Source organism: Sinocyclocheilus rhinocerous, unplaced genomic scaffold, assembly GCF_001515625.1.
Source record: "Sinocyclocheilus rhinocerous isolate Xijiao unplaced genomic scaffold, SAMN03320098_v1.1 scaffold3180, whole genome shotgun sequence".
In the NCBI taxonomy this organism is placed as follows: domain Eukaryota; kingdom Metazoa; phylum Chordata; class Actinopteri; order Cypriniformes; family Cyprinidae; genus Sinocyclocheilus; species Sinocyclocheilus rhinocerous.
In genome coordinates, this window is record NW_015630670.1 from 54,647 (window position 1) to 68,296 (window position 13,650).

At 37.1% G+C, this 13,650-nt stretch overlaps 1 protein-coding gene across 1 annotated transcript in view; it reads left to right on the forward strand.

Moving 5' to 3' along the window:
* Positions 1 to 13,650, forward strand: part of xpo5 (exportin 5) — a 90,088-nt gene that overhangs the window by 50,342 nt on the left and 26,096 nt on the right. Inside the window, exon 26 of the mRNA XM_016553214.1 lies at positions 1,315 to 1,361. Within this exon, the coding sequence (XP_016408700.1) occupies positions 1,315 to 1,361 (47 nt within the window). The remainder of the gene's footprint in view (positions 1 to 1,314; positions 1,362 to 13,650) is intronic.

Genomic DNA, 13,650 nt, shown 5'->3' on the forward strand with positions numbered 1-13,650 from the left:
CATTCAGCGCTCGCGCGCTCTCCTGGAGACCGTATGCTCATGCACACTCGCAGCGCACACACATAATGCCAAGTTCACATTATTCCGTTTGCAGTGCATACGTGGTGCGTATTTTTTCCGCGCTCATGTTAACGGATTAAAGCGTTCACTGCACACAGCTGCGGCCCGGCAGTGCGTTCAGGAGCGGTGAGTCTACACTGCAGCAGTGCAGAGATTGTTTCTTCACCGAGACTATTGCTGCGCTGCAAGCGCTGAATTAAAGCATTGTTTGCAGTAAATATGAACATGGATTGACACGAAAATGTAGTAATTACACCATAAATGCATATAATTAAAGTCTACTGTGTTTCACAGTCAACACATGGCTTTTTGTCTAGGTTTAAAGGGAAAGAGCACTTTTAGATAAACAAGGCAATAATAGATGGCACTCATGGAGGAAGGAAAACAAAGTTCTTTATGCACTGCAGGATTGCTTGTAATAAAGATTTCAATGCAACAGGAAAGGCAGTAGAGCTGACTATTTCTGTCAATGGTAAGTTTGTGATAACGTAAGAAAAGTAGTTTAAATGTTTTGCCACTTGCTTGAGCAACTTAATATATAAATCTAGAAGTAAATGCAAAAGTAAAAAGCATTGAATAATGTGTTGCTTATATTTATTGTGTTTAAACATGTCTGTGAAAGATTGTATTACTGTACTGTATAAAACAGAATTGCAATGCTGAAAAAGCATTTTCAGTGACAATGTTTGGATTTGAAATCAAAATAATGGATAAATGTTGTGTTTGTGGTAAACAGCCACGGATCAGTAGCGGACTCCTGTGTGAAAGCTGCTTCACCTCTCACAAGAGTCACCTAAGAGGGGAATTTCCCCCATTTTCAAAAATAAAATTCAGGCCCTGAATAAATGTCTAAAAATCCTGATTGGAGTATCACTATAAATAGTTATAAATGATAAATAGAAGGCTTTAAAAAGATCGGTATCGGTGATTGGTATCGGCAGATACTGCTGTCTGTGATCGGCGATCGGTGATCGGCCTCAAAAATCCTGATCGGAGCACCCCTAGTACACAACCACCCTATAATGGATCTGATAGGTCTACTCTGATAGGTCATTAACAACTGGTTGTTCAGTTCAGTTCTGTGCACACTGCATAGAATTTTTATATATGCTGGTGTGACTACCTGAATTTTTTGGAAGTTAATCCGGTTGTAGAATGCAGTTGTCACTCCTGTAAATTACCAAAAAAACAATATTGACTGCAGTACAGGATTTGCCTAATGTTATCTCCTATTTTTTACTTCGTTGAAAACAGAGACTGAACTTTCGGTGGCAGATCATCAACCAACGGACCAGTCTGTGGTAAGACATTTTAGTGTTGGATAATACTATCAATATTTGTATGCATATTGTGTTGTGTACAGTTCTGAAAATGTATACACTGTTTTCAAGTTGACAAACTTTTTTTCACATTTATTGTGTAACACCCCTGGCTCGCTGTAACTCTTCATTTTAATGATAGACTGCAAGCCTGGACATATCTGTAGAAAATGTATATATTGATGATAAAACTAAGATGTTCTAATTTGACTAGGAATTAGCTTTCTTGTCGGTGAAGATGTAACATTTTGCTTTTGGAAGATGTTATAAACTACAGCAGTGCTAGTGCATTAAATCATTAACAACTTAACTCATTAACATTGACAAATTATCTATCAAAATACCATTTAAAGGGGTGGTTGATTGTGATTTCACTTTTTTAACTTAAGTTAGTGTGTAATGTTGCTGTTTGAGCATAAACAATTTCTGCAAAGTTATGACACTGAAACTTCAATGCAAATGGAGATATTGTCTTTTAAAATTATGGCAGTTTAATGCCTACAAAAACGGCTCGTAGGGACTACAATGAGCTACTTCCCGGGTTGGTGACATCACAAACTGAATTGGGATTCTGTCTTCTAACGATACTAATGGATTCACAAGTTTCAAAATCAATGTTGTAAAGCAGCGGTTCTTAATCCTGATTATAGAAGCTGAAATTAGAAGCTAACATAAGCAGTGGCATTTACAAATAACAGCGTATCTAAAAGTATGAGACAACAACAAACAAAGAAACATAACATTCTGAAATGTCGTGTAAGAGCCATGCTTGCACAGGTTTTGCGTGATCCTCTTCACTAATATTCTCTGGGGCTCAATCGGGCTCAAATTGATAAGCAATATTGATGACACCATTGTTTAAAATAAAACACCGTAGCACATGCCGCTGAGGTGAGGAGCGTGACATTTCTGCATACGCACTAGGGGTGGGAGAAAAAATCGATCCATCGATGCATCGCGATTCTCTCTCCAACGATTCTGGATCGATTCTGAGCTTAGTTTTAAACCAGATGCACGATGATGCTGAGTTTGCTTTAGAAACACCCATATTCTGCTTGCTTCCAATTCCTCACACACATACATACCTCGAACCTTCCGTAAAATAATCTTTCATAAAGCGAATTACAAGGACATTCGTGGGCTTCATTGCACCAGATGCGCGAGAGACGCGCGCTTTGTTTGATGTTACACGAAGTGTGCAGTCTTGCCCGTCAGTATTTTCCTTACAAATGCTCTACGAACTCATCATTTATGTGGTTTGGAATGCAGTGGACTTATATATTTAAAATATGAACCTCACTAACAGAAGGCTACTTTCAATTTCAAATGCTGACACGCGCTTTGTTTGTGAAGACTGCTCGCGCATGCGGCTGTGCGCGACTCCGTGTAAGTGGTTTAATGCACTTGCGTCTCAAAATGGTTTTATGACGCAAAATTAATGTAAACACAATGTCTTAAGGGATTAAACGGACAGGAAAAACCACATTACTACTTATATTTCAAAAGAGATCCGTGACATCTCCCGCTGTCTATGATGTCATAGTAAAAAACAACAGTAAAGATGAAGAAAAATCACTCACAGTTCTTGAATGGAAAATGGTCAGATAATCTTAAATACTGAAAGCACTCTGTTTGTTGTTTGTGATATGTTTCTATGCTCCTCTTTATTATTTGCTACTCGCTTGTGTAACGAATCAGCTCATGGGAAATATGAATAATTAATCATAACTAGTTATAATTAATAATATAGCTAATGAAATATATATTGTGTGTTTGATTGGTCCAGACGCTACACTTGTATGTTTTTAAGTTATATTAGTTTAAAATTCTTAACATACAACTGTTTTAATTATTTTTTTCAATTTGTAATTATTTTAAATATTACTTAATTACTTATGTAAGGATATGTAAATGTAAGGATTTTAAGATTCTCAAGTCAGTAAACTAATTAATTAATAGGGGGGGGAGTAGATCAAGAATCGTTCTGGAATCGGATCGTGACTCCCAGAATCGGAATTTAGATCGGATCGTGAGGTGACTAAAGATTCCCACCCCTAATGCGCACTAGACAGTTTAGCGAATCACAACCAAGCGGCAACCTTCCGGTGTCTCTCGTGAAACCAACACGGAAGTGACTAAAACTGCAATTCATAGACTGGCCACTAGAGGCTGGTTCCAAAAGGGAGTCAGTCCCATAGACTCCCCATGTTAAAATGCCCAACTTTACAGCAGAAAAAAATGTTTACAGCCTGGTACAAAAAGTAGTTTTGGTCTATATAGCTAATTTTGCCCTTCATGACAACTGTGAGGGGGGTGAATTTTTTTAAAACTCATCCGTTTAAATTATATTAAGCCTTAAAGTTCTGCATAATTAAAGGAGTGGCCGCTTGAGTGACAGGTGGATTGCCACTGCTGTCACCACCGTCGAGCTAGGTGGGCGTGGTTTCAGCAACCAGCTCCCGCCTCTTTGCCCATTTTCGATTATCCGGGAGTGACATGCGGCCAAGATGGCGACGGCCGGCTCCGCCTACTTTAGGCTTCAAAAACGTTCTTCGGAAACCTACGGGTGACGTCACGGACACTAAATCCATGTTTTTATACAGTCTATGATCACAACACACTGGGCCAGCTAACCAATCTGAGCCCATTGCGTATTTCTGAGGGAGGGGCTTCATAAAACCAGGAAATCATCAGAGCGTTTATCGGAGAAGGGACAGAGCGGTGTAGAATAAAGAATAAATCCATGAATGTGTTTACAGATTAATCTTATAAAGAGCACTTGACATCACAGTAGGCGATTACACCTACTGATTGGCAGTGTTAGTTTTAACCTTGAATGCTATGAAAACACATCTAAAACATGAAAGAGCTGTTGTGTGATTTACTGTACAAATATGTGAAACACGAAATCTGAGCTATCTTTTTACAGATTGAAGCTATATAGAAAGAATATAGAAGCAAGTCAAGTCACCTTTATTTATATTAGGGATGCACCGATACCACTTTTTCCAGTACTCGCCCGATACGATACTTTTATTTTTGGTACTTGCCGATACAGAGTACCGATACCGATATTTTTATTGCATTTGTACATTTTTTAAATATTGGGTACAGAAACCAAAAGGGTATGTATAATGTTAGTTGGTTAACTTCATTTATCAAATAGATACAGTCAAACCAAAATTTATTCAGACACCTTCAACATTTCTCACATTATCACAGTTTATTCGCTATAGTTTAGTGGTATCGGTATCGGTGCATCCCTGATTTATATATAAATATAAATAACTTTATACACTTTATACACTGCTCAAAAAAATTAAAGGAACACTTTGAAAACACATCAGGGCCCGTATTCACACTCGTTGCTATGGATGATATGAGCATGCTTACTAATGATGCACACAGTGATTGGCTGAGAGATTTATTCATAGAAATATTGTAGAGCGCGATATTATGTTGCCATATTCAAATAAAGGTTTAAAAAAAAATGTTGCCACGTTCAAATAAAGGTTTTAAAATGCAGGCTAAGTGTCACTAATTAAATAAGTATATGTTCAGCTAATTGTCAGCCTCTTACATGTATACTTCTCGTAAACAATTAATGAATATGCATATAAACAGCCTTTTAATTAACAGAGTAGAATAATCATGGCTGATAGTAAGACATGCAAACATAAAAGAAAACCAAACTGGACGCAAGAACAGCTGTTACATCTTCCCAACTGATTAATGAAAACAAGGATATAATCAAAGGAAAATTTGGAGTTGGGATAACCTCCAAAACCAAAGGCGATATACCTTTTTAAAAGCTCATTATCGTCAAATGTTTCTAAAAATGTTTACGTTCCGAGGCAGATTGCCGGCAACAGCCATTGTAGGATAGTTTGTGATTAGTTTTAGTGACTTAGGAGTCCTCTTCACTACTCCTAACGTTTCACAGATTTAGAAGCCAGTTTTAGTGCTAAAACACTTTGTCAAATACTCTTTGAGCAAAAATTTAGGAGTTCTAAATTTAGGACTGACGCCCATTATTTTTAAAGGGGGTAAAGGGGTCATATGACGTTGCTAAAAAGAACATTATGTTGTGTATTTGGTGTAATGCAATGTGTTTATGTGGTTTAAGGTTAAAAAAACACATTATTTTCCACATAATGTACATTATTGTTGCTCCTCTATGCCCCGCCTTTCTGAAACGCCTTTCGATTTTTACAAAGCTCATCGGTCTGAAAAGCGAGGTGTACGCTGATTGGCCAGCTATCCAGTGCATTGTGATTGGCCGAATACCTCAAGCGTGAATGTTTTGTGAATACGGGCCCAGATCTCAATGGGGAAAAATATCATGCTGGATATCTATACTGATATGGACTGGGTAATGTGTTAGGAACAAAAGGCCACATCGTTTGATGGAAATGAAAATTATCAACCTACAGAGGGCTGAGTTCAAAGACACCCCGAAAATCTAAGTGAAAAAATGATGAAGCAGGCTAATCCATTTTGCTGAAATTTCATTGCAGCAACTCAAAATGGTACTCAGTAGTTTGTATGGCCCCCATGTGCTTGTATGTATGCATGCCTGACAACGTTAGGGCATGCTCCTAAAGAGACGACGGGTATTTCCTCCCAGACCTGGACCAGGGCATCACTGAGCTCCTGGACAGTCTGAGGTGTGAAACATAATGTCCCAGAGGTGTTTTATTGGATTTAGGTCAGGCGAGCATGGGGGCCATTCAATGGTATCAATTCCTTCATCCTCCAGGAACTGCCTGCATACTCTCACCACATGAGGCGTAGGGTCTGACACTTGGTCCAAGGATTTCATCCCGATACCTAATGGCAGTCAGGGTGCCATTGTCTAGCTGGTAGTGCTCATCCTGTTACTCCTTGCACAAAGGAGCAGATACCGGTCCTGCTGATGGGTTAAGGACCTTCTACGGCCCTGTCCAGCTCTCCTAGAGTAACTGCATCTCTCCTCCATGCTCTTGAGACTGTGCTGGGAGACAACAAACCTTCTGGCAATGGCACGTATTGATGTGCCATCCTGGAGGAGTTGGACTGCCTGCGCAACCTCTGTAGGCTCCAGGTATCGCCTCATGCTACCAGTTGTGACATTGACCCTAGCCAAATGCAAAACTAGTGAAAAACAGTCAAAAAAGATGAGTAGGGAAAAAAAATGTCAGTGGCCTCCACCTGTAAAACCATTCCTGTTTTGGGGGTCATCTCATTGTTGCCCATCTAGTGCACCTGGTGTTAATTTCATTAACACCAAAGCAGCTGAAACTGTTTAGCAACCCCCTCTGCTACTTAACTGACCAGATCAATATCCCAGGAGTTTAATTGACTTGATGCTATACTTCTGATTAAAAAGTGATCCTTTAATTTTTTTGAGCTGTGTACAATAAAGATTGTGTCAATGCAGCTTTACAGTGTCAAACAGGAAAATAGTTTGTCAATAATGCAAGAGGACAATAACAAAGAGTAATTTATCCAGTTAAAGTCAATTTATTGATAATTCAGTGAGGTCATCATCCAGTTCAGCTCTCTTCCAATAGTGTCTGTGTGATCAGTCAAGCGTGCCCAACTAAGCAAGCCAAAGGCGACAGTGGCAAGGAACCAAAACTCCATCGTTGACAGAAATGGGAGAAAATCTTGGGAGAAACCAGGCTCAGTTGGGGGGGCAGTTCTCTTCTGGCTAGACAAAACCAGCATGGCATAGTTTAATTCCAGACTGCAACACGGATAAGATTGTAGAGTGTAGAGTAGGGCTGCACGATAAATCGAAATGGAATCGAGATCGCGATTCGACAGAAGCTGTGATTGTCATGCGTATCTTTCAGTGAAGCACGGTTCTGTGATCAGCAGTAAATCTCCATCCAAAGGCCAGAGGGCGCTCTCGCGCTGAAACTCCAAATACGCCTCGCAATCAGTATTTAAAACAGTTGAGTACATTTTTTTTCAGGATTCTTTGATGAATAGAAAGATCCAAAGATCAGCATTTATCTGAAATAAAAAGCTTTTGTAACATTATACACTATTCCATTCAGTATAATTTTTATTATTTTTTTGGGAAAGAAATTATAGAAATTAATACTTTTATTTAGCAAGGATGCTTAAAATTGATCAAAAGTGATGATAAAGGCATTTATAATGTTACAAACGATTTCTATTTCAGATAAATAGTGTTCATATCGATATCGGAATTATATCGTATCGACTGAAATTAAGAAATATATCGTGATACCAATTTTGGCCATATCGTCCAGCCCTAGGGCTGATACCAATATTGGGGAGTAAAAAAAAGTGTGATATCGATATATCGGCCGATATTCTTTGTGTATATTTGTACAGTACCAGTCAAAAGTTTGGACACACTTCCCATTCGTGTGTCCAAAGTTTTGACTGGTACTGTATATAGAATACAGTATATACATAAACAGAATATATACTGTATGCATAAACATATTTTTTGCAATGATCACTCAAATGTGGTGATCAAATACTTATAATGAAGTGACAGATATATGTAATGGAGGCAGGGTTTTTAACAATTTAACATAGGGCTGGGCAAAAAATCGAATGTGATTTTCATGCAAATCTTGTCAGTAAAGCCACTTCTGGTGATTAGTAGTAAATCTCCAGCACGTGCTTTCAGATGGAGCGGCATTTACTACACAGAGCCGTAGATCACTGACAAACTACACAAAATCACGTTCAAAATCGCAGGCGATTCATTGCACAGCCCTAATTTAACAATAAACTTTATTTTTAACATTTCTGTGAAATGTTTTTTTTTTCTCACAGATTCTGTGTTGTGTATTTTCTGGTAATCAAATGAAAATGAGGATTCGTATTTAAATAGTCTTTTTGCAGTTTAATATTCACAGATATTAGTCTATATCGCAATTTGACTAATATCTGTGAATATTAAACTGCGAAAAGTGTACTGACTGTTTAGTTTTTTTTTATTCATCAAAAATATGACAAATTCCGTGAAATTCCGCGTTATACAGTAATTTCTGTTTTTATGACTGGATTCCGCTATAGCGTCTTCTGCATTGTGGAAATCATAGAGCCCTACTAATAGTAACAAGTAGCAAACGAGTATGATAAGCTCATTGTGAGAGTAAAAGTCGGAGACATTGTTCATTTACTTTATAGCATTGCGTCTCACCAACTAGGTAACAACGTATCATTAAATCATCATTCAACAAACTCAAGCCACCACCGAACTGCCATCTACTGGACTGCAGAAAGATACTAACTTTTGACTTCTGCTACGTTACTGACTGTACTGACAAACTACCCTAGTGAAAAAAAAATATGCTAAGTATACTTGCAGCCAGACTAATTGTCAGTATACTTTGTGTGTTAATGATTAGTTAACTTTAAGTGTGCTATTTTGGAACAACTAATTTTGTACTAAGTATATTTTTGTAAAATATATATTTTTAGAAAATATACTAAATTACAATTGTTTTGAAGTGTGTTAAAAGTTGTATTGTGAAAATAGACAAAAGCATGCTGCTAATATACTTTTTATATATTTAAAGAGTAAATTTTTTGTTAGTATATTTGCAATGTACTATTAAAACGGGTAATATATTACAATTACAATAAAGTATACTTTTTTTTCACTAGGGTATGCTGACTTAGGAAATGTTATGTGCAGGGTTCATACAAGGTGCTTGAAGTACTTGAATTTGACTTTTTGAAATTTAAGTCCTGGAAAACCATTGTAAACAGCCATTTTAATGAAAAGGTACTTGAAAAGTACTTGAATGTTTAAAAGGCAGTATATATGAAATTGGTGTTAATTTTTGTTTTGCGTCACAAACAATCTTTTCTCGCTAAATTAACGGATGTAGCTCATCTAAATACAGAGCCACTTCACCCGGCTGCCCGGAGCGCACGCGATCTCGCGATATTACTCCTTGAGGTGAAAAGCGCTCTCGCGATATCAGTATAAAGTTGAGTTTGTGGTAACACCTTTGATAGTGCTTGCATTATATTGTTTGGTCTTTTATTGCATGTGCTGTTTGTTTGGGTTTCATTTGGGAATGCGTATAAAGTCTGACACGCTTTGTGTTGCACTGTTATCATTTACAAGCGTGGAGCACGTCTCCATCTCAGCCACTCGGTCCTCAAACTCTTCCTCTGCATATGCTGTAGCTTTGAGTTGCTTAACGTTCATCTGGGAAAACAGTGTGCAGTATCTCACTAGATTTCTAAAGTAAATCTTTTAGAAACCCATTTAGAAACCCATGTCAGCACAGGAGAATACATCAACATATTTCTATATGCGATTTGTTGTACATCTTGATTTCAAAATAAAAGTTTAAACCCGCGTTCTGAGTTTGCAATGTGACCAAATATTAAAATTACATGGATTTAAGCTAAAATACAAGCGTGTGGTAATGTTAGTCAGTTGCGCATGAAAGTTGCACGTGTTACTACAACAAACACTGCATGTTTTCTTTCAGAATCATCATTGGCGTTTAGAAAGACAAAAATAGGTTACATAAAAATTTTTACCTACAGTAAAAATGAAGATAAGGTGTGAATAATTACATTTTAGACACATTGTCAGTAATTTCGCCAACAAAAATAAGGAGAACTGTTTTGCATCTCAACACAGAATCCACATTTTTAAACGAATAGGCTGAATCAATGATTCAGTGAGCCATTCATAAAGGCAGTCACTTGCTTCGTTTCTGAATGAATCAGCCGTTTGAACAAATCGATTGAATGAATGACTGAATCATTCACTTAATACAGGGATTTGTCACCACCTACTGGCGCTTTTAGTTTTATATTTAGAGTATTGTTTCTTTTTAAAAATAATTGTATATTTCACTAGCCTATTTATTTGTATTTTTGTATGTTGAATTAAAATATTTATAAAGCTACTTATATTTCTTTCTAAAGCGACTTTTTTGTAATGTCTATGAAGTGTTTTTAGTATTGTTTTTTTTTTTTTATAATTTTATTTTACTAGCCTATTTATTTGTATTTTTGTATGTTGAATTAAAATATTTATAAAGCTACTTATATTTCTTTCTAAAGCGACTTTTTTGTAATGTCTATGAAGTGTTTTTTTTTATTAACAAAAATATTTTCTTTAATAACTTTATCTTTAATTAATCGGCACATGATGTGCATGTTAAATAGTTAATCTTATTAATTTGAGATTATTTTGGTTAATTAATTGGCACATTATGTAATAATCAATCTTCTGACCCTCCCAATGGTCACGGTGTAATTCGCTCCCTGCCTGGATGTGACCGATGTGATATGAGTGACATTGCAGTTTTAAGGGATGGTGTTAACGCCCTGGTCAAGTGAGCTGTCATCTGCGAAACAGGCGCCACTTGGATTTGAATGTTCATCTATTTATGGAATTATGGTATGAATGTGTGTCGTGGCCAAAAAGCTGATAAAGAGGCTTTTTGGAAGCTTCATGTATCATAACACCTTAATTCCACAAACAGACATGCAGCAAAATCCAGGTGGCGGCTGGCTTGACTGCGGTGAGTTAACATTATGTTGGACTTATATTAAAAAGGGAAACTCATGGGGTCATTGTTTATTAACTTTAGTTGTGAAGACTCCGTTTTTCTGCCACTGCCTGAATAAGAGACCTCCTTGCTGGTCATTAGTAGCAAACAATGGAGAACGCTCTGCTGGACAAACTAAGAAATTACACCATTTCAAGCATTTTATCTGCATTATAAAGTGAAGTGACCTGTGGCCAAGTATGGTGACCCATACTCTGAATTAGTGCTCTGCATTTAATCCATCAAAGTGCACACACAAAGTAGTGAACACACACACACCAGCGCTCGGGGAGCAGTTGGGGGTTCGGTGCGTTGATTTCGTTGATTTTGGTGCACATCTCAAAATCCAGTTAACAAACCATACATAGAAGTTATGCTGGGTGATTTTAACATTCAATTTTAACATTTTAACATTTCACATACAAGTGAATTTTTATCTTGTTTGAACAACTTTGGTTTGCAGCAATTTGCTAACTTTCCTACTCACTCTAAAGTACATACCCTTGATCTCATTTGTTGTTCTGGTATAATAAATAATTGCACTGTTTCTGACTTGCATATATCAGACCATTTTCTGGTGTCCTTTTGTGCTCAGTTGGCAGTCTTCAAGTTAAACCCGTGTCATTCTATGACATTCCGGAACATTAAGAGCATTGGTGTGCCTAATTTTGCTGATGAACTTGCCAGCTTCTCCAGCAAAGCTGATTTCTCCACTGCAGATGCTCTGGTTTCCTATTATAATAATGGGCTAACTGAGATCTTTGCACCTTTTGCACCTGTCACAACTCGGACTGTTTCTTTTACTCTCTCTGCTCCCTGGTTTACCTCTGATTTGCATCTAAAGGCCGTAGACTAGAGCGTTTATACGCTAAATCCGGTCTTGCTGTATATAAAGAAATGCTCGCTGACCCATATTCATCATTATAAAGAAGCATTGTCTAAAGCAAAACCAGACTACTATTCTAATATAATTGGAGCTAGTGAATGGAACTCTAGATTTATTTTTTTCTGTGGTGAAGAATTTTCTGTGTCCATCCGACACTGCCATTAAGCTTGTGTTCTACAGAATTTTGCAACAGTTTTATGACTTTCTTGGAGTCCAAGATTAAAAAGATCGATCAGCAATTACCTTCAAGCAATTTAGGTTACGATTCCAGTTATCAAGTCTCCCAAGTGATTGTGTGCACTCTACTTTTACTACTTTTATTGTTTTTAACTGCTGCGGCGATATTGTGTCATTCAGAAATCTAAAACTACCACATGTCAGCTCGACCCACTGCCTACTCGCTTAGTTAAAGCCTGTCTACCATCTCTGTCTTCATTAATTACTAAATTATTCACTCTTCACTTGTTTCTGGTTCTGTTCCTTCTCTTAAAACTGCTATTATTACCCCTATTCTAAAGAAATCAGGAGCTGATCCATCAAATTTTGAAAATTATTGACCAATTTCTAATTTTCCATTCATTTCTAAAATCTTGGAAAAATGTGTTGCAGCTCAAGTTCACAATCATCTCTCCAATAATAAATTGTTTGAGCAGTTCCAATCCGGTTTCCGTCCCCAGCATAGTACAGAGACTACTCTTGTCAAAATTACTAATGATTTGTTATTGGCAGCTGATTCTGGTTTATTAACAATACTTGTCCTTCTTGACCTTTGCTACGATCTCGCACAAGATACTCCTGGACAGGTTAGTTTCTATAGGGATCACTGGCACCCCCTGTCCTGGTTTAGGTCTTATCTTACCGTTCGCACTCAGTATGTTCAAATTAAACATTTTAAATCAAGACCATCTACAGTTACTACTGGTGTCCCTCAGGGTTCTGTTTTGGGCCCAATCTTATTCTTCATCTATTTACTTCCTCTTGGCCATATTTTCAGGAAATATGGTATTCATTTTCACTGCTATGCCGATGACACCCATCTCTACCTGTCTTCCAAACCCTCTAGTTCTTTTCCTCTACCTTCCTTGACCAGATGTTTAGCTGAAATTAAAGACTGGCTTTCAGCCAACTTTCTAAAACTCAACAGTGATAAAACTGAGGTCTTACTTATTGCAGAGATGTTCACAAGTCTTTATCGCTGGAGTCCGAGTTAAGTCTTGAGTCTTTGGTCACGAGTCCGAGTCGAGTCTCAATTCATTTAATGGCTTGCTAAAGAAATTCTCGTTCAGAATCCTCATGTATTGAAATCTTCCTATTAAGAAGCTGTTTTATAGGCTATAGACAAAATATATATTCTATGATCTGCTTTGTAAAAAAAAAAAGAGGTGTTAAGATGTAAGGTTATTGTACATCCAGCCTGTTATTTATAGGCTATGTTTTAATCTATTACCATGTTCAAAACAGTTTTTCTGTAATGAAATTCTATAATAAGAGTCAGATCTACCATGACACACAAGGAAATATGTGACACAGATATTACAAAACCATACAAATAAAGTATTTCTATATGATATAAGTCAGGGGTATTCAATTAAAGTTCCAAGGCTCGAAATTTTCTTCCAAGCAGAGGTCCGAGAAAAAAAAAATTTTTTTTTACATGTATTGCATTTTTACATTTAGATACATGCGAGGCCATGTGACAGAAAAAATACTGTTTCTGTTTAGGGTTTTCCTCCTGAAATCTATACTATTTTAATATTTTAGCCTACTTAAAAGCATTATCTAAAAACAATGTAGCTACAATAATCAAAACGTTCTCATCTTGAGCAGAAAA